A 20,553-nucleotide genomic window follows, 5' to 3' on the forward strand; every position below is an offset into this window, starting at 1 on the left:
ACACAGTTCCACAAAAACAAGATCTTGTGCAATCCATTTTCATCTCCTCCAATGCTTTTTGCTGCTCTATTGGTGTGTTATGCAATGATTACTCACCCTTCAGTCATCTGAAACCACACCTCATAATTACAATGAAGAAGACTTACTGTCACATTACGTGCTGCTCACTCTAATGTGACCAAAAGGGAGTTTACATGAAGAAACCAGGTGACTTGCCAGAAATAGTCACTAGTACACTATAAAAACATTTTCTATGGAGAAAGTTGTCGAATCTTATTACAAGCATTTCTTACAGACTATTTCAATAATGAGCATGAATCGTATGTAATATTCCATATTATTGTTAATATCACTGAATTAATTGGATCTAAATTCATTAAATAGTGTTTGTGTATGAACTTTATTAAATTGAATTAAGTTGAATGCTTTTATTGTCATAATACCATTATAGAATGAGATTTAAAGCTTGAAGACAAAGTGCACGAATACAACAACAACCAAATAGGTATACAATATAAAATAAAACTCAATAATTAAAAAAAAAACTATTTTCTAGTAGCATTTTAAATAAACATGTGAAAACTCAAGACCAGTGTAAATTATGGTAAGGCGTGGGCTTTGCACCTCAACAGAGTGTAAATGGCTCTCTCTAGTGGTCAAAATAGGAAGGATGTCAGACTTTTTCCAAACTAAAAACATACGCATGCGTAGTGATATTAACTCGCGGTCACTATTACAGCGCATGATATCATGGACCATCAGTTTTTTCTTTTTAATTCAAAGGTATACAAATAACATTTCATAAAGCACAATAAATACCCCCCCCCACACACACACACACAAAAACAAAAATATCCAGCGAAAATAATTATATTAAATTGGGATTGAACCCTCAATTAGGCTGCGCTAACAAATAATACCAATAGAGGGCGCTGTTGACCGACTACCAACACTGAAAGATGTAGTTTAGTCTAGACGCCACAGATAATGATTGCACATTTTAGCCGCTTCAGTTAGCCTGACGATAGAGAATAATCATTCAGATAAAATATACTAGATTAAAATGTAATATTACGATCAAGGTGTAGAGCGCTTTAAAAGTCACAGACGCCTCCGCCCAGTACTTGAAGGTAGCAGGTCATGTGGCCTCCCCCAGTGTTTGGATTCAGCTTCGGGCAGGCGGGGTCGAGAGATGCCGGACAAATGCAAACCCGTGCATATTCTTTGAGAAACCAAACAACACTGCTAATTTAAGATGCAGAAAATGCAGTGACATTTGTGCAGTTACTCAGGAAGATCGGCACTCAATTGCAGTCAGAAGATATGGAGATCATGTCTGACGGAGAGGCAGCAGAACACAAGTGAGTGACAGCCGCAGACTCGAGTTATTTCTGCGTTCAGTTTTAAATAGTAATACGACATTTTATCCACAATATACTTTTTTTGACAACACGACCACGCTCGCCAAAATGTGCAATAAAAATGGGTTTGTCAGATTGGGAACTCTTACATGCTAACACCTAGCTGCTAGGCTAACTGCTAGGTGTCATGTTTGACAGCTCTCAAATTAATACACGTAAACATGGTTGTATTTTTAAATTCGCATTGGTTGTTGGTGTTTTTCGGTGGCGGGCATGTATGTGTTATGGAAGTCAGTGTTTTAAATTCTGTGTTTTGCCAAAAGTGGTCTGATCTGGAAGTTTTGAGTTGGAATTGCACTAGTCAGGCCTGCCTGAGTGGGTGTGTTGACAAATACAATAAAGCTATTGTTAATTTACAAAAGTGATATCATCTTAAGCCGCATGACAGTCTTAAAATAACCTTCAAAAATGTTATGCTTGTCCTAATGATAAGACTTTTAATTGTTCTTATGGTTTAGTGCCAGTCTGCTGACTTGAGGTGAAGGGGAGGGAGTGAGGAAATCTTTCATTATGTGAGCCAGCATTTAATGGCTGCATAAAACAAAACTTTTATCGTTTTTTTTTTTTTTGTGTAGGAAATCAGGTCACCATTCCACAATTGTGATCTAAGGCACTCCAAACAGTTGGGGTAGTCTCTTTAGAATTTTTATCTGCAAAAAATTGAGTTAAAATGTCGGCCTGATTTTTAGGATTTTTTGACTTTAGCCAGTAATTTCAATGATGCTACTTATCTACAGCAAGATAAAAAGGAGACGATTCATCAGTTTTTTTACAAACTATTTCCAGTCAGCACTTTAATTGTGTTGCCGCTTCTAGTTTTAACAGTTACTGCATCTGTGCTGTTTATTCCTGAAAATATATTTAGGTTGACATGTGTAATAAAGCAAACCATAAGGCTGCAAAGGTCAGCATTTTTTCTGTGTCCTTCCTCATTCTTAAATTTCTTCTCGTGCTGTTACCCTCCTCCATATGACTTGTTTAGGCGGGACCTTTGGAAATTGCTGTCCAGCCTGAAGACAACGGTGGAAGGCCTCCTATCCACAAACAATCCCAATGTTTGGTCCCGCTATGGTGGTCTCCAGCGCCTGCACAAGGACATGAACAGCATTCTCAGTCATGGTCTGAAGAATGAACAGGTCAGAGTTCAGTAACATACGTTTCTTTTATGAATTAGCTGACAATGGAATGGGTGTAGGAAAATCAGGTAAATAAGCAAGTCCAACTCATTGATTTATTTAGCACTTTGATAACCACAGCTGCCATCAAATGCTGTACTATACATGAATGCTGGTTAATATTAATACATACGTATGATTTGTTTTTGGATGCAACCAATATATGTTAATGCATGTGTTTACTGTAAATATGTTACAAAAGAGGATTTAGTTTATTTATTTTTTCACCTTTTATTTTAGGAAACAATGCAATTTAAGTAAATGCCCAACAGCCGTTTCTTGTCATTATCAATAGCTTCCTCTTTTTTTTTCTTTAAACAAACATTTCTTAACTTTCATTTTCCATTCTGTGAAAATCTTCAACCAGGCCATGATACCATTCCACTTCATAATGTATTAATTGTATCAATATTTGCTAATGAAATCAGTTCAACTTGTGGCAGTGCTTCAGGTTTGTAGAAACATAAATCTTTTACATGCCAGAATTAACCTTAATTCTCATTTACATATTGGACCAAGAGGTATGAAGATCTATTCTGATGGCAAATTGAACACTAACACAAATTTGTGGCTACTACTTGGTCAATGTTTTATACACATTGATAACATTTCTGAACATTGCATTTATACAAACATGACTTTGTATGATACTAACTACACTTTTTTGGGTACTTTCAGGTGTATTACAAGCAGAGAGATTACTGGCCATTTGTCTGGTGTGTTCGCCACATAAGCCCCCACCTTGCCTCACATGTTGAACAGGTACATATACACTTGGTTGGAAACAGTTTGCATGGCATGAATGAACAAAATTACCATTTTAAAATGGTATTTTATGTTTTTATGGTCTCATATTTAAAGTTATTTTATTTATATTTGAATGGGCAAAATGTAGAAAAATATAATGATTATACTTGGGTTATCTTCATCAAATATTTACAATTACTTTATCTTTCAATAGCGAAAAATTAAAAAAATATTAAATTAGGAGGTGCAAATACTTAGTTTTGAGTTAATGAAAGCATTATGTATTACTACATTACATTAATACAATGTATACTTGATGACATAATTCAGATAAATGATTAACCTTGCTTTATTTATCTATTTAAGTATTTTTTTTCTCATCATCTTTTCACAGTTCAGTCAACTAGAGCCTGTCCTAAGCAGCAAAGTGCAGAGTGCTGGTGAAAGTTACAAGGCGGAACGCTGGTTGCTTTACAGCTTACAGGTCCACATACTGTCGGTTCAGCTCAAACCTTTGCTTAGGCATCAGGGACATATAAGAAAATATTACAATGGTAAGGTTCACACAATTTCCTCACAATATTTTATTTTCACTTTTAATTTTCCTCCTACTCCAATGGTTTTATTCCTTTTTTTTAATTTTAGAAGATGCCTTCTTGCTCAGTGAGCCACATATCACTGCCATGTTCCAGTGTCTTGAAGCTGTGGAGCAGAATAACCCCAAACTTTTAGCTCAAATAGACACCGTAGGGGTGGGTCTGTTTATAGGTTTTATGTGTTGATTTCAAATGTTTTCCTTCTAACCTTAATTGATTCTAGGTCCTGTATCTAATCTGTTCATATGTACATTATTCCTTCTGTAGCTGTCCCCACTCAAAAACCTGCCGTGCCTCGGCCTTTTGAAAAGCCAGAGCCTATGTGTGTTGCCCGGGGCTGGTGGGGCCTGGAGAAGTGCTGACCTGGTGCCCCCAAGAGAATCGTTAAACCGAAGGCTCACCACATCCAATTGTTCGCTCAGAGATGTAGATGTCACGACCAAGACCGACAGCAACAGCGCAAGTCAGAAAATATGCATTATTATACATTAATGTAACAGCAACATAAATGAATACAATACATTTTTTTCCAAACTTTAAATTTCCTTTCTGAATCAAGGGAAATTAGAAAAAACCCAACTTTTTGACCCGGCCCATGAAAGAATTTTCAAACCTGCTCTGATCTGTTTTAGATGCTACCTCACAAGCTAGCACACGTGGTCCTCCCTGGGTGTGTGTTACCAGCCCAGTAGAGAGTCAACAAGATGTGACATCACCATCCAGTCACGCCCCCAATTTTCCAGAGACACTCTCTCCCCCCTCTCCGCAGCCCGATGCAGGAGATTCAGTTGACGGTGAAGATGATGATGGTCCAGAGTACCTTGCCATCGGTAACCTTGGCCAACGCAGTCGCCGAAGCACCCAAAGCTCCATACACAGCAGGGAGTGCAGCGATAGCCTGGACCACTCCCTGCAACCAAGCTCTTCATCTCTACCCCCACCCAGGCGGTCATCTTTTTCAGAGGGCCAAAGAGAGCCAGGTCGTCCGTCTCGCGGTCATACCCGCTCATTTTCCGACACAGGGATTGGCCAAAAACTCAGGAAAGGTAATTAAATCCCAACTATTGTCTACTGACCAATCTGAATATGTAATTAATGGGGTGATTCCTGAATATTTGGTCTTAACTGTGCTTTGAGCTGGATTTGAACTGAATTGCATTGGATGAATCAATATTCAAACATTGGAAACTAGAATTGACTATTTAGCAAAATTGCCCTTGCTGCCTGCAAAACTTGTTTATGTGGAAGCCTTGTAGAGTAATCAAAATCTTGCGTCACCAGGAGTATACAAAATAAATAACCAGTATTTTTTTTTTTTTACTTCATGGAACTGGAATAAGATATTGATCGAGTCAAGTTATTAGATTAATTAGGCACGACTTCCTGGAAAATAAGTATTCTAGTACTGTGTGATTATGGAAAAATGTCCCAAGAAGGAGTAATGGGCAGCTTAGCCTCTTAAATTCATATTGCTTTCGGGTATTCTTTTTGCTCCCACTGTTTGACCTTATTGGTTGAGGTAACACCACACTGTCTTTCTGCTCTACTTTCCCCCCTACCGTTTGCTTGAAGGAGGGGCCCACCGGAAAATCACCATAATAATAGAGGATCCGGTAGCAGGTTGTCAGAGCTATTACAATGTACTCCATCACTTAAACCCCTTCTACCCTTTGCTTTTTCACCGCATGTAAAAGAACATTATTCATTCCTTTTTTAAATGAAGTTCCATTTTGTTTTTCAAGATTGTATGTTTTGCATTGCCTCTGTTGTTGTTGTGCCTTCATGTAGTGAATTTTACATCCTAATGAGTTTCATTATCGGAAAAGCAGTGATGTTTTTGCAGCTCTTGTGGTCTCTATATATTTTTTAATTGGCCATATTAAAGGATAACAGTCAATATTTTATCTGCATGCAAAGGCATTGTCATTATGTCATTGTACACAAGACAACAAAATCCACAATTCTCTTTCTCATGAATGATGGGCCCAGGGCACTAAATATAGAACCCTTTTTTTTCCTTTTAGAAACCTTAACTGACGACTCCAGCATTAAGGACTACAACCCATTTTCACCACAGCTCAGTGACACCAGCATACCTACTTCCAATTACCTTGAATCTTGTGAGTTTGGATTTCCTGACACAGCATACATCACACTTTTACCAAATAATGTTTGCGTTTGACCTTAGCAAAGTGGTGCTGGGGGGCAGCTGTGGCCGCAGCTTTTTGTTCTATTTAAGTATAGAAATTGCTTATTTTTAAAACTTTGATTGAGAAAATGTTTCATCTCAATTTTAAACTAAACTTATTATTAAGATCCTTTTTACTGGGACGCAAATTAGTAAGGTCTCGTTGGTCTTTTTAATATGTTAAAAGGTTCTTTAAGCACATGGGAGATGTACAAGTATCATAATATCCAATTTAGTTTGCGTGCAAGTCTTGAATGCATCACCTGGGATGCTTTTTTTCGGCCTGTGATTTCTTGGAATTCATTTTTCTTTTCTTTTTAATTAACATTTGTTTTGTCATGGTTGCTTCAGATGGGTCGCTGTGTAACAGACCACAAGATACTTTGTTTAGGAAGCCATCAGAAGGTCAGAGTCTCATCAGCTATTTGTCAGAGCAGGACTTTGGCAGCTGTGCTGACCTTGAAAAGGTGCCTGTCTTGTTTTAGCATTACCACTGGGACAATATGACAAAAATATTGAGCTCTCACAACCAGTTTCTGTTTCTCTCAAATTATATAGGAGAACGCTCACTTCAGCATCTCTGAGTCACTCATTGCCGCTATTGAGTTGATGAAGTACAACCTGAGGCGTCAGCAGGAGGAGTGCGAGGAGGAAGGAGATAGCGACTCTGAGATACAGCAGCTCAAACAAAAGATCCGCCTGCGAAGGCAGCAGATCCGTCGAAACCGCCTGCCACCCTCCACTCCTTCCCAACACTGTAAGCTGTCGTTAAATTTCCCCACATACCAGGTTTTTGTTTGCAAATAATAATTTTAATAACAACTAAGTTATAGTTATAGTCCGAACTTTGACTGATAATTTGTTATATTCAGGTATGCCAATCTAAAGTTGTTGTTTTTGTAGTATTCCATTCAACCGATAGCAGTGGTTCAAGGAGGAGCTCCCAGGACTCCCATGGCCTATCTGATTCTGACTCTGCTGAGGAGGTGGAGGAGTGTGTATTACAAGGTACAAATTCAGACAAAATCAAATTAGTAGTCATTTTTGTACAACAATGTGCACCTACCTGTCTATACGCCACCCCCCAAAGTTCACAAAAACAATGTTCTGTCCATTGATAAGATGCACTAGACTTAAAGCAGCATGTGCCCAAGTTGTATTATGGGATAGTCAGACAAAATATATTATTTTGTAAAATTCCATCAATCACCCACGCTGTTGCCGGAGGTGCACATTTTGTGGGGTGTGGCTGAGGGAGGTAGAGGGCATTCTTTGAAGTAGCATTTTTTTGTCCAAAAATGACAGCATATAAATGAGAAGAAAGCCATAGTTCCACTCTCATAACCTCATCTTCGCATTGTCTTCCAACTGTTAACTCATCAAATCACTGTTAATCATTTACCATATATAGTGTGAATTTTCAGAATAGCTGGGTTGATATTTTCCATTGTATTGGTTTAGCTCTTCCAGCTACTGTTTACATTATTGCCCCATAACAATTTAATAGCACAACACTGTGGAAGGGTTTGACTTTTTTTTTTAGATTACAGACCATCTAATGTTAGTTTTGCTTTAAATAGAAATCGAATGCAACTTTACATTCTGGATGGGCTGTAAATTCATTTTTTTTATTACTAGTTTCAAACTTTTTATGGCCTTGAATTCTACTTTTGTTTTTATTGAAAGCTTGAACTTCTCATTTGAGTTCTCATGTGGATTTGTACAGCACATGTCTTGTTCAGTTGGAATGTGTGTCTCTTAGGGCTTGGGTGCTGTGGTCGTGTGTGTTTGCATGCAACACAAGCAATAATTGTGTTTGAAATGTTGGTGCTGTGTGGTGACGGTGGAGCTGAGTGTAAGTTTTTGTCTCTCAGATGGCTGTGAGGGACAGTCCCTGCTGGCGGTGTCTCAGAATGGCCTCTCCTTGTCACTTGCCTCCCTCTTCTCAGGTATCTACTGGCTTTTCAGAGGGACAGGGTTCCTTGGGAAAACAATGCCCTTCTTGACTCCAAACTGAGAAATTCTGTGAAAAAAAAATTGATGATCTATTTATTTGTCCATTTGTATGTCTCATACATGCATCAGGAAAAAGTGAGAAAAGTTCAGGTTTTCATTTTGGAGGCAATCTGGCTATGTTTTGTACTGGTGCTTGTTGCTCAATATAGTTTTGTTTTTTTGAGGGCATTAAAACCTGTGAGTTCTAAGAGGCACTGGTAAATTGGGCCATATATTTGCACAACTCTCATTCATTCTCTTGTGTCCTTGTGTTTTCCCTGTCAGATTTTTAGAAATCTACACTGGGTCAAGAGCTGTCATTTTTTTTCAACTACATGCACTATCATTTTTTCCCTCTTACAAACACAATTCTAACACTTAGATAAATAGCCATTTTTGTAAGGCGATTTACATTCTTCAGTAAACAAACCCTATACAAAAAGTCCATCGGTAAAAAAGTCAGAATTGTAGTGAATGGTTGTATGGTAATTGCGTATAAACATAAAACAAGAACATGAAAATGCCACACAGGTGGACTTATCTGGATTTGAGCCTAGGACCCCAGAACTGTGAGGCCGACACGCTAAGCACTTATCCCCTGGGCTGCTTAATACTACTCATTGTAGCCAAATATAACATGGTTCTCATTGTACTTTAAAAAATCTAAATGTTTAAAAACAGTGATCATAAAATGAACAAAAACTTTTGTAGTTCATTGGTATAGTTTGCCCTTAAAATCAATTCTCATTTACATGCCTGTCATATGTTCCAGAAGCAGACATAAAACGCAGAGCGAGCTCCGGCAATAGGTCTTTTCGAAGCTCCGAGTCCATGTAAGTGGAAAAACAACGATTTAACTTGTCTATTAACTAAATATTTCTCATTTAAATGATGATTTCCCTTGTAATGTTTATTGCCATCACACAACCAACATTGTTTCAATACTTGTATGTCAGGCTGGTAATTGCTATGGGCATCAACTCATCTTTAGTATCAAGTGACGTTTTTTAACATTAATCACTAATCACAACAAATGTCTCAAAGGGCTTCAGTTGACCTAGACATGTGTGTATTAACTATGTAATTTATCCTTTAGTTCCCCATCCTTCCTTCAGTCTAACTCGGCAGAGTCTGTCGCCATGGGTTTGCTCAGACAGTTTGAGGGTATGCAGCTCCCTGCCGCCTCTGAGCTTGACTGGCTGGTTCCGGAACATGATGCGCCACAGAAAGTAGGACTTGAAAACCTTTGAGTATAATTTTGATGATGAACCGAATATCTGTTAGTCAAGGTGTGAGATTTGAATGTACTGAAACACATTCTTGTATACTTAAGTGCATGTGATATGCCAAATGCAACATTGCACACTAAAACATTTGTGTCACTTCAACCAAAGTCCAATTCCTTTTGTCAATTCTGTTTCAGCTGCTTCCCATCCCAGACTCTCTGCCCATCTCCCCTGATGACGGAGAACATGCAGACGTCTATAAGCTCAGGATTCGGGTACGAGGGAACCTGGAGTGGGCGCCACCTCGGCCTCAAATTATCTTCAACGTTCACCCTCCACCCAAGTACGTGTGTGACAGTTTTTAAATTTTCCTTTGTCTTGTTTTTGCCATATTTTTTGTTGCTTGAAACTCTCGATTGCTTAGATTAGGGGTGTCAATTCATTGTTGACCTGGACAAAACTGTAATTCTCACTAATGATCGACCGATTATCAGGACCGATATTTGGACTTTTGACTTATTGCTACGGCATTTAAATAAAAAAACTGACTGGCTGATATGAAGAATTCAATCAAAACTGAGTAAGTTCGGCTCAAATGCAGCCGCGGTTATCCTCTCTCTCTCTCCTTTGCCTGCTCTCTCGCTTAGACATTTTTGACCTCTCAATTGTCCATATATTTCTTTGAACCTCTTAATCTATTTAATTTTTTTTTTTACGTGTATGTGAGTTGAAAATCGTGCTAGGTGGAACCAAACCTGCAGCTTGGTCATCCTTTGTCTTTTCTAAAGTAACAAATGCAATGTTGTATCAGGAGGAAGACCGTGGTGGCAAAACAAAATTACCGCTGCGCTGGCTGTGGGACTCGCATCCACCCAGGTACAATGTGCTACACTGCTCTTAAGCACTTTACATGTAATAATCGGCAAAATCAAAGATCGTACTCATTTCTCTTAAACACTTTCATTTTTTTGTTGTTGTCGCCAAGACTATATTAAGAGGCTACGTTACTGCGAGTACCTTGGTCGTTACTTCTGCCAGTGCTGCCATGAGAATGCCCAAATGGTGGTTCCGGGTCGAATTCTGATGAAGTGGGACTTCAGCAAATACTACGTAAGCAATTTTGCTCGTGACCTGCTGTGCAAGATTGCTGGAGACCCACTCTTCAACCCGAATGACATCAACAACAGCCTCTACAAGAAAGTGAAAGCTCTGGAGTCTGTCAGAGTGAGTCATTGAAACAGAAATCTTGCTTCATTTGCAAATTGTTAACAGCTAGCTGCAAATGTTGCACATATAACAGCTGTGAATACAAGCTGTTGTGATTTAGTTTTTTTTAATAGGTGCTGTATGGTGTGTGATTACTAAGTTGGGAAAGCAAAATGAACAAAGCCATTCATGCAGTTCAATGTAACTATTAAATGGTTGAAGAGATGTTTTTTTTTACTTCTAATTTTATTGCTGAGTGGAGAGTCTGGGGAACTTGCGTGCGGATTAAAATTAATGGAAATTGGATATTATTAGTGCCATGACTATTTGTTTTAAATGCTACATTGTTATGATTCGTTCATCCCTGATCTTTTCCATATTTTTCTTTTAGGTTTTAAGAATGCAGCTATTTCATATGAAAAATCTCTTCAAGACATGTCGCTTTTCAAAAGAGTAAGTTCACTGTTGTGTTTTGAGATTCATGTAACATCCTTTGTATAACATGTCCCTTTGAAAGCAAACCGTTAATGTATGTGCTTGTCATCGTTTAGTGTTCTTGAGCAGTTTGACATCCTTCCGGGTCACCTGACTGAAGACCTGCACCTTTATTCACTGAACGACCTTTCTTCTGTACGAAATGGAGAATTGGCACCTCAAATGAAGGAGCTGCTAAAAGTTGGGACTGTGCACGTAGCAGGCTGCGTGGTACGTGAAGTGTAATGGAGTTTATTTAGGCTGTTACTTTATTGACTTTAAATGATTGTTGACACTTTACATATATCTTAGCAATTATTAATACAATAACTCATTCAAATGACTGAAGGCATTCACTCTTAAATGCAAGTTGCAGGAGTAGCTGAATCAAAAATGTTTGAGAAAAAGCATATTTTTGTCAATATTTTTTGTTGACAGACTATACTACTAGTTTTACACCTAACACATTTCAGGTGGTCCTAGCTTTATGTTCAATCCAAATTGTATGTCCATCAGAATGGCTTAAACTAAAGCAAAATATACTGAAAAATATTATATTAAGAGCACCGCAAGGCGGCACAATACCAAACAAAAACGTTACAAAATAAAGTGACATCCATTGTTTGAGCTTCAGGCTAGTCTAATTCAACACAAGCTGTTGTGTTGTATAAATATGATTACTTTGTGCCCTCTAGTGGAAGAGCATTGACTTGAACTATATGGAATTTTAGTTAATTTTGGACCATCAATATTAATGAATCTTGTGACAATTAATAGCAATGACTTCTATGTGGTCAAATTAATCCATGATGAATGCTATTTCTCATCTGTGCACTGATCTTCTCCAGCTATGCCAGGCAAAGGGCTTCGTGTGCGAGTTCTGCGGCAATGACAAAGACATCATCTTCCCCTTTCAACTGAGCAAGTGCCAGCGCTGCGAAGGTGAGCCCTCTCTGCTGGTAGCAGGCTTAGGCGGCTTGCGAGTTCCCCCTCGTCGCAGCTCCGCTCCAGTTAGCTGGATAGACTGGAAGATTGCCAGACCTCGTAGGTTGGCAAAGGCTCTTTCCAAAGACCGGCAGGAGGGTGAAGGCGGGGAGGAGAATTTAGAGTCTGTTGAGGGCATGAACAGCAGAAACCAAGTAAAATTATTAGGCAAAGGTATAGCCAAAATGGGAAAGAGGGGATTCTTTCAGAGTTTGTCTCCTGGGAAAATAGCTAAAGCTTTTTCCTGGCATCACGAAACTGAAGACGAGGAGGAGGTGACAGAAGGGAGTGAGTCTGAGACAGAAGGTGGTGATCATAGGAGCGAGGAAAGAAGAGCGCTTTTTGACAAAAGCAGTCCAAAGGTTGAAGAAGAAGAAGAAGAAGACAAAAGAATCAGTTTACTTCAAATTCTCCAGTTAGAGCGGCTCAAGCAGAGCTTCTCAAAGAGAGATCAGAAGAGCAGCGAAAGCGAGACGGGTAGCAGCCAGGAAAGTTTAGATGACCTGGGAACTGGTCGCAGGAGGAAGAAGGGATGGTTTGGACATCTAACAAAAACCTTCTCTAAAGATGTCCATAAAGATAGTAAAACAGAAGTGAAAGAGGAAGAGAAAGCCCTTGAGGTGGAGGAGGGGAAAGCTGGGAAAGAGAGCAAGGGGAAAATGGAGAACATGGCCACATCTAAATTACTGACACGATCATTAGTTTTCCCTCAAGTGCTGAGCGTGAGCGAGGAGGACACTGGAGGCACGGAAAGGGGACAAGTGGATTTGGTCCCCGTTCAAAACAACTGGCGAGCTCGTAAGACTCGTAGAGCACGGAGAGTCACAAGAGGCAGAAATACTTGTGAGGGGAGGGAAATCGAGACCAACGTGACGAATGCGATGAAAGAGACTGATGCCAAACTCAGTTAGGTGGAAGATGATTCATAACCTGAGCAAATCTGGGTAGTTACTCAAGTTGAGTTGTTGCACTTTTTTTTTTTAGATGGTTCTATAATATTATAGTCACTTTCTCAGCTTTTTTCTACACTTTTTTTCTATGTGGTGGTTTGACTTGGCCTTTCAATTTTGGTGGTTTGGGATTGCATAATCTTTTTCATGATTTCTTTGGTGGTGGATCTCTTGAGTGTAGTGAAGGTCTGCAGTGTCTTTTTCTCAGTTGCTCAGGTCCTCCGTGTAACAACCTCTTTGACACCACTTTCCTTCAAAGTTGATGTGACAGAGCTGCAACATAAACTTGGAATAGTTTGGATTTTTGGGTAGCTGCATGTGCTAAGAGGCTGTGTTATTTAAAGATGTTAGAAGTAATTCTTTTGAAAATCCCATGATCGTGGGCACCTCTGCTACAGCTGATTGTTTTTAAAGCCAATAACAACAGAACAGGGTCATGGAAAGGTGGAACATTTGTGGCCTTATACAAGAAGGCTTAATGTTCACACATTTCACTTGGAGCATTTCTGATATATTGCACTTCCATTTTATTCAATAGTTCAGTAGTGTTTGAGAATTGCGGTGGTTTCGGTTCCATGTTGTTTTAATTACTTTGAATTTTTTTCGTTTTTGAGTTTGTTTTAAAATGTCGAATCACCAGCTGGAGTTTCATTCCACATCAACTTGAAATAAACATTTTTGGTATGGTTTTTCATTGTTACTTTGTGTCAGTCTCTTGTCATGGATCATATAGTGTGGACGTGTGGAGACACTGTTAGTGGAATTCGAAAAATGAGATAAAAATGGGAGTGGTAGGGTCACCTTGCTTCTGCCTCTGCCTTTCACCTTTTATAGTCTGCCTCTCATTCTGATTGGCTGGCGCAGTTTCCCTCAGGCAAGACCGGTTGGGCTTGTTATTTTCTATGACTCATGATTGCTATCTGACACACCTATTATGTTCCATGAGAGCTTTACAACTAACTAACTTGCTTTATATGATTTTTATCCACTCAGAGTGCCATGCTTGTTACCACCGTGGCTGCTTCAGGGGCAACAGCAACTGCCCAAGGTGCCTGAGGCTCGCCGAGCGCCGAGAGAGGATGGCGCGCAAAAACATGGAGCAGCAAGAGGACGAAGGTGGTGGACCCTCATGAGAAAGCGTGAAGAAAAGAACTAGTAAAAGAGCACAATGTGATTGTAAATGGTTCCCTCCGTTGCACCTGTCCAATGCTTTGTCAAGCTAACTGCCGTTTATCTTCACAAGCACCTTTCACTCAAGCACTTAACACTGGAGAACGCGTCCAATATGGCGAATGAGATTGGTGCAGGTTTTGTGAGAAGTGTTTTTTTTTAACCATGCAAGGTGAGATGGCTCAATTCCGCTACTAGAAAAGGCATGCGATGCTGCACCACCAGAGAGACAAAGATTGTTCTGTTGGCACTCAATTTTTGCAGTAAACTTGCACAGCTGAGTAAATACCCAGGGTTAATATTTGTCTGTTTTTGTTCCCTAGTCTGGCAATATATAGGTGATTTTACATTTTTGCAAAACTATTTATTAGTGCTTTTGATTTAAAATGACCAATTTGTTTTTAAACATCAAGCTAAACAAAAGACCTGACTTAAAATGAACATTCCTTCTTAATTTTAACATTGCTTGTTTTGTATTTATTTATTTTTTTCCCCAATAGAAAATTCTCCAGACCAAAAAAAAATGCTGGGATAGCTTACTAGGCAAAATGTAGACCTTGGCAGCTGCACTTATAAGCTGAGGAAGAGCCAACTGAAAAGTTACAACCACAGCTGAACTCACTGGTAAGCTAAAATGATTGGCCTTAACATTGCTGCATTCTAAACTGCTGGAAAGTAGAAAATATAAACAAGGTTTGTGGCGCCTCAGTAAGGCCTTTAAGCATCAAAGTTACTATACATATGACAACAAAGTTAGACTGTTTTCTTTTTTAGGTAGTTAGAATTTAATAAATGGATAAAACTGCTTAGGAAAATGCCCTTCCCTTATGTTTTTTTTTTTGCACCCAAAAATCTTGTTTGCAGCTATGAGGAGGGCAATATCATATTTAACTGCCCTGTGTTAGTCCAGTGATTTCAGTTATATCCTTTTACTTTGACTTGTGTCATTTGAGAGGTTTGCGTGATTTAGGGTGGATGTCTAGCTGCTGTATTTCCTGCGCCAGATTTACACATGCCTAATAAGCACTTAACCTTTTCTTAAAATTGGCAATACTGGAAAATCTCTTGTTTGTTGTACTTTTTTTTGAGAGGATATGAAAATGTCACTTGTGTGATTATTTCATGACAATTATAAGAACATAATTCCAAAACAGCATAGATAAGCCCAATTTTTTTTTTTTATAAAAATGAATCCTAGACAAATATAAATTCTGTCTCCTGGATTAACTTTCAAAATCTGTAATATCTCTTGACATCAAGACTACTTGAAGGAGGAGACCATAGTTCTCATTCATTCTGAAAAGTGTCTACTTTCATTACCAGGACCAATTTAACAAGAATTTATGGCATAGCTGCCTCTGTGTATATTGGAGATTCTGCTCCCAAAACAATCTTATGTTATTGAAAGTTCACTTAAGATATTGCATAAGATTAAAATATAAATTGTTAGTACTTTTCATTTTTTTATTTTGCCATTGTTATGAAGTTATATTGCAATAAAAATGGCCAGACTGTTGATGTGGGTTAGTGTTTGGTTGCTACACTCATGCACATTTGAATGTGTCAAGATTCAGTCAGACGCCCTTATTTTTCCCCACATGCACACACGGAAGGCACTTTGTTTAAACTCTGTGGCATGGATTCTGTTCATTGTAATCTAACAATAAGCACTCAAGCTAATTTTTTTAAAACTACAAATATCCAAAAATCACAACAGCCTGAACAAAGTCTCAGTTTAAAAATGAACTTGCTCACATATTTGGTTGACAAAAGGTATCCTTAAAAGATTCCAAATAAAAGCCTTAACTGGGAAACCTTGGGGTGGTTTAAGGCCAACTGAAAAAAAGCATCTGCAACCTACAAGTAAAAGCTATTTTTTAAAGACAGAATCTCAGCCAGCCTACATTTTTTCCTAGCAAATGATCTTATATTAAACTTCCGCTGTAATATATCGGAGTTTTACCTTTTGTTAGAAAGAAAAGCACACACATTGTATACACATTGTAATTACATCTCTAAGGTATGCACTAAAATGACTGCATTGCTAATGAAGAAACAGAACCAGCTTGAAAATCATCTGTAAGTTGAACAATCCTTAACTTAAAAAGATAAAAAATAATGGGGATCTGCAGTATAGAAGATGAATGAATGAATAGCAAAAGAAAAACTTTAGAATTTTTATGATGCCCATACTAGCTCATGGGAATCTAAGGTTTAATATGTCAATAGCTTATATGGTGCAGTGGCACCAGGTGTGGCAGAAATGAAGGGACTTTTATGTGCCAAGGCCTGACAGCTGCATCCTGAAAATTATGGATTTAATTAAAATGAAAATGTTACACATTCTGTTTTGCCAAAGAAAAAAAGCATTTTTTTTGTATATCCACTAGGAGAAGTTGGATCTAATTTGAGAGAAATGCTCATCTTGGGAATCGTAAGTACAAGGTGATGTTGGGAGGAAAGGTGTTTTTGTTTCTGGAATTAAGATTAAAAATGATCTTGATGACTGGCTAATGTTGATGAGCTCTATGATGATGTTTAAAAGTCTCTAAAATAAAAAGTTATTTATTATTATTGAAGGGTGCTATGTTCTATATAAAGATGCCCAACGAAGGTAATGTGGGTGAATGTATCAACATACTATACATGTCAACCCCCCTAAATTCCCATAGGATGGCAAGCCGATTGCAGTACAGACAATAACACAATTGACAACAACAACAAAAACACATCTATTCTAATATTGTAGATTTAAATAGTATCTTGGAGGATGTGAGTAAGAACTGAGTTTCTCTTGTGCAGCTAAGATGGACTGATCCAGATGCACCACATGGAGATGATGACTAGGGCATAACAGGTGATGAGCAGCAGATAGATGCGGAAGAGTAGGAAGTCGAGAACATATCCCACGTGACACCATTCTTCTTGCTGCGTATTTTCCTTCTGCATGGAACTCAGGTGAGCACGGAGCTCGCTCAAGTGCTGACAAATCTGCTGGAGTTCAGCCATCGCCGCGGTACCTGGAAGTGAATGTTAGGATTTTTTCCTCCAACTATTTAGATATATAAACTTTTGGCCAAATACCTAAGAGATTTAAATGTGTTTACCCTCATTGCTTATTGGGTTTTCAGCCAATGTCTTGCTTTCTGATTGGATGATTGGCCCAGGAGCCTCTGGAGTTTTTTCCCCATTCACAGATGAAGGCTGTGAGTTTTCTTGCCAATGATAGCATATGAGGTTGGCAATATGTTTTAGGACCACCACCTTTACCCAGTGTGGGACTTGATGGTGTTTCATGGAGTTGTTATGAAGAACATTCGTAATGATGACAGTCTCCAGCAGACTGATCACCATGAGGGCAAGGCAAACTGAGAAGTAGATGCCTGCATTTAGGAATAAACTTAGATTAGTGAGAAAAATCCAATCATAGGTCAGAGATTGAGATCCAAACTTGGATTTGCTGCTATAAATGATGAAATGTGAGATGATCACATTGCAGGTGAACTATTGATTAGCAGTGTAAATCAATAATTTCTTATGCTGATATACAATATCGATTCTTTGGCAAAAAATGTGCTATTTTGCTGTTATTACATAGAAATGTTCCCACCTCACGGCATTAACAAGAATATCTTGTGTGGTCTACATTCCCAAAATTTACACATGGTGGTCGATGCTGCAAAAATACTATAATCTGGTTTGACAATAATCATGAATATATTTTCCAAATGGATTGTGTTGATTCTGTTTTTCAGATCTACTGTAAAAAAAACATAGCCTCTGACCTATAATGGGCGTTCCGTTTGCAGTACTGGGCAGCAGGTCATTCATGATGAGCAAAAAGACAGTGTAGCCCAAAATTAGGGTCATTTTGAAGGAGGCCCGGTCCACACTGTGGGGTGGCAGGTAAAATGAAAGGATGTCGATAAGCATGAGGAAGGAACTCGGGATGAGTAAGTTGACCACATAGAGTACCGGGCGCCGCTTTATCACCACCTGATCCACAACGAAGAGAATAAATTAGAAAACAATGCAAGAAATGTTTATACTTAATAGATGGAGAAGCACATTTTCTCACCCAAAAAGTAATGATGTCCCATTCGTCTATCCCGAACTTCAGGATGGAAGTTTCTCCCATGATGTCCACCAGTTCCCACTCTCCACTGGCTTCCAGGTAACGCTTTGAGTTGCCAGACATTTCTTTGAACGTGAGTGCTGGACTCACCCTCACGTCACGGACTGGGGAAAAAAAATTCAATGTTTGGCCAAACAACAACCATGTATATGTGTGTGTATATTTGTTTTTACTGGTGTGCATGTAGGAGCCAAAGGTAAAAGTGCAATTCTGCACGTCAAAAGGGAAACTGAAGATCTCCAGGTTGCAGGCTGAGACGAGACGCAACATTCTGTCCCAACGAATGTGACCTGTGTGGTTGACGTAGACGTATGGACAAGCTTGGGAGACGTCATCATCCACACTGGACGGTGGGTAGGCAAAAAACAAAAATAAATCTGCTCATTTAGGAACATCCATATACACGAATGAAAGCAATAAACACTTAGAGTTCACTTCATTAGGGACACCCACTTAACTCACTCTTTGGTGCATGAATAATAAAAATAGAATTTAGAGACGGCTCTTGGGTAACAGGTATGGATTTTGCTGTTATTAAATGTTGTATTTATTTTGATTTGTAACAAAATATTGTATTCAGTATCCCGAAATGCGAAAGCACCACAAGAACCTGTTGGAATAAAGACCTACAACTCATAGATGATGATATCTGGAGACCAGAGTTTCTTTACTGGAAGAGAAATCCTGGAGACTCCATCACACTTGGAGGGATCCCAAACCAGAAACTCATGATGCCAATACTGCAATAAGGTAAGCAACATGGAATGAATTCACCACAAATACACAAATATTTATTCCTGGAATTACAGCTGTGAGGCAAATATGTTGTCTAGCAGAATTGAAGAAACATATTATAATAATAAATACCATTAGCATATATATATTGATTTATTTTGTAGCATAGTACATATTAGATGTTTTTGCATATTAACAAATCCACAGATATTAAGATGAAAATAAGTATGGTATAATAAGAATGCTACATACCAATCTTAGCCATAGGAATGTTGTCAGTATCTGCGTCTTCTCATTCTTAACAACATAAATAAAATAAAAAAAACAAATTGGCAGACACTGTTTAGGATTTTATGCTATTATAATTATTATTCACAGAATATTTAGCGCTTTGAATGAATTCCTTTTGACAAATCAACCCACTCACCACACCAAGTACCGCATACAGAGTGAAGGAGATGTTAGTAACTGTCGGGTTGCTGAGGTTGACCACAGGCCGGAATGCTTGTAGGTCAAAAACAGCTTGCATGGACTCATGGGATGGTCCACTCTCACCTTCTTTGCACGTCAGTTTGTTGTGACACAGTGATGCTCAAAGCAAAAAAAGAAGACAGCCAAACCAGTGAAAATGACAAAATAGTATCAACACAATAAAAGTATAATGAGACAAGCTTTATAAATAAATGAAGAGGAAATGAAACATGGATCAAAGTCACCATGGGCAAAACAAAATAATATTCATACCAGCCGAGTTGGCAGGTTCACAGATACCTGAATACTCTACTAAACAATAGTCATTATTATTTCCAAACATAGTTCTTACTGTCATTAAAATGCATATATGTAGATCATAACAATTTCTGTATATAAGAGAATTAGATTTAAACTGTAATTACCTGTAAGTAAGAGTAGAGTTGAAATGACGTTGATCTTTTGATACCACCACATGTTGGAAACTTCAGCTTTCTCAAATAGTATTCGAATCTAACTAATGTTATTGGACAAAAACTCCCAGTTGAAGCTATAATGACTGTCCTTGCAACAATGACGACCTGCGAATATCGTACACACTTTTATAATTGCAGTTTCATATCATTGGCTGACAGAAAAAAAATCCCTGGAGATTACTGCAATCCATTGAAGACAGTTTAATGTTCAAATGCCAATTGTAGTTTTCTGGTAGTTAAATCTTTACGTAGACTTCTGCTGTTTTGTGCTAAGAGAAAGATATACGTATATATTTTTCTTTTAGCTCAAAACAGCAGAAGTCTACGTAATGATTTAATTACCAGAAAACTAGAATTGCTCACAGACACAGAATAACAAATAGCCAATGCTTCATTAACATCGAATATTGAGGCGTTACTCAATTGCAATCTACTTTGATACATTTAGAGACTTTCTAACTTTTATGTTTAAACCATTATCTTTGATAGTCACAACACAGAATGTATGTATATATTTTTTTAAAACAACCAACCACACCTTAAGCTTGTTTTTCAACACCTCCGGGAACCATTCGCACATATTATTATTTTAACACCTTTTCCT

At 38.3% G+C, this 20,553-nt stretch overlaps 2 protein-coding genes across 4 annotated transcripts; one reads left to right on the forward strand and one right to left on the reverse strand.

Annotated features, from left to right (window-relative positions):
- Nucleotides 1–925: 925 nt before the first annotated feature.
- rubcn (rubicon autophagy regulator) lies at nt 926–15,648 on the forward strand. 3 transcript variants are annotated; one of them, XM_077717460.1, is made up of 22 exons: nt 926–1,361; nt 2,404–2,557; nt 3,275–3,358; nt 3,738–3,897; nt 3,989–4,095; nt 4,207–4,402; nt 4,572–4,985; nt 5,512–5,559; nt 5,964–6,059; nt 6,479–6,594; nt 6,686–6,884; nt 7,031–7,135; nt 8,002–8,076; nt 8,895–8,955; nt 9,219–9,351; nt 9,546–9,691; nt 10,160–10,224; nt 10,334–10,572; nt 10,946–11,007; nt 11,106–11,259; nt 11,877–11,970; nt 13,956–15,648. In XM_077717460.1, exons 1-22 carry the CDS (start codon nt 1,324–1,326, stop codon nt 14,093–14,095), a joined length of 2,886 nt encoding a protein of 961 aa, XP_077573586.1. In that variant the 5' UTR covers nt 926–1,323; the 3' UTR covers nt 14,096–15,648. The 3 variants fall into 3 exon arrangements, with proteins under 3 accessions (XP_077573586.1, XP_077573588.1, XP_077573587.1); XM_077717462.1 differs by lacking the exon at nt 8,002–8,076; XM_077717461.1 differs by lacking the exon at nt 5,512–5,559.
- Nucleotides 15,649–16,807: 1,159 nt separating this feature from the next.
- Nucleotides 16,808–20,009, reverse strand: LOC144197177 (5-hydroxytryptamine receptor 3A-like). The gene is made up of 9 exons (XM_077717819.1): nt 19,899–20,009; nt 19,430–19,593; nt 19,255–19,299; nt 18,898–19,007; nt 18,441–18,610; nt 18,211–18,371; nt 17,918–18,128; nt 17,240–17,515; nt 16,808–17,152 (listed from the first exon to the last, which is right to left on the reverse strand). The coding sequence occupies exons 1-9, from the start codon at nt 19,948–19,950 to the stop codon at nt 16,935–16,937; spliced, it is 1,407 nt and encodes a 468-aa protein (XP_077573945.1). The 5' UTR covers nt 19,951–20,009; the 3' UTR covers nt 16,808–16,934.
- Between the last annotated feature and the right edge of the window lie 544 nt (nt 20,010–20,553).

The sequence above is a fragment of the Stigmatopora nigra genome, chromosome 5 (assembly GCF_051989575.1).
Source record: "Stigmatopora nigra isolate UIUO_SnigA chromosome 5, RoL_Snig_1.1, whole genome shotgun sequence".
NCBI classification, from domain to species: domain Eukaryota; kingdom Metazoa; phylum Chordata; class Actinopteri; order Syngnathiformes; family Syngnathidae; genus Stigmatopora; species Stigmatopora nigra.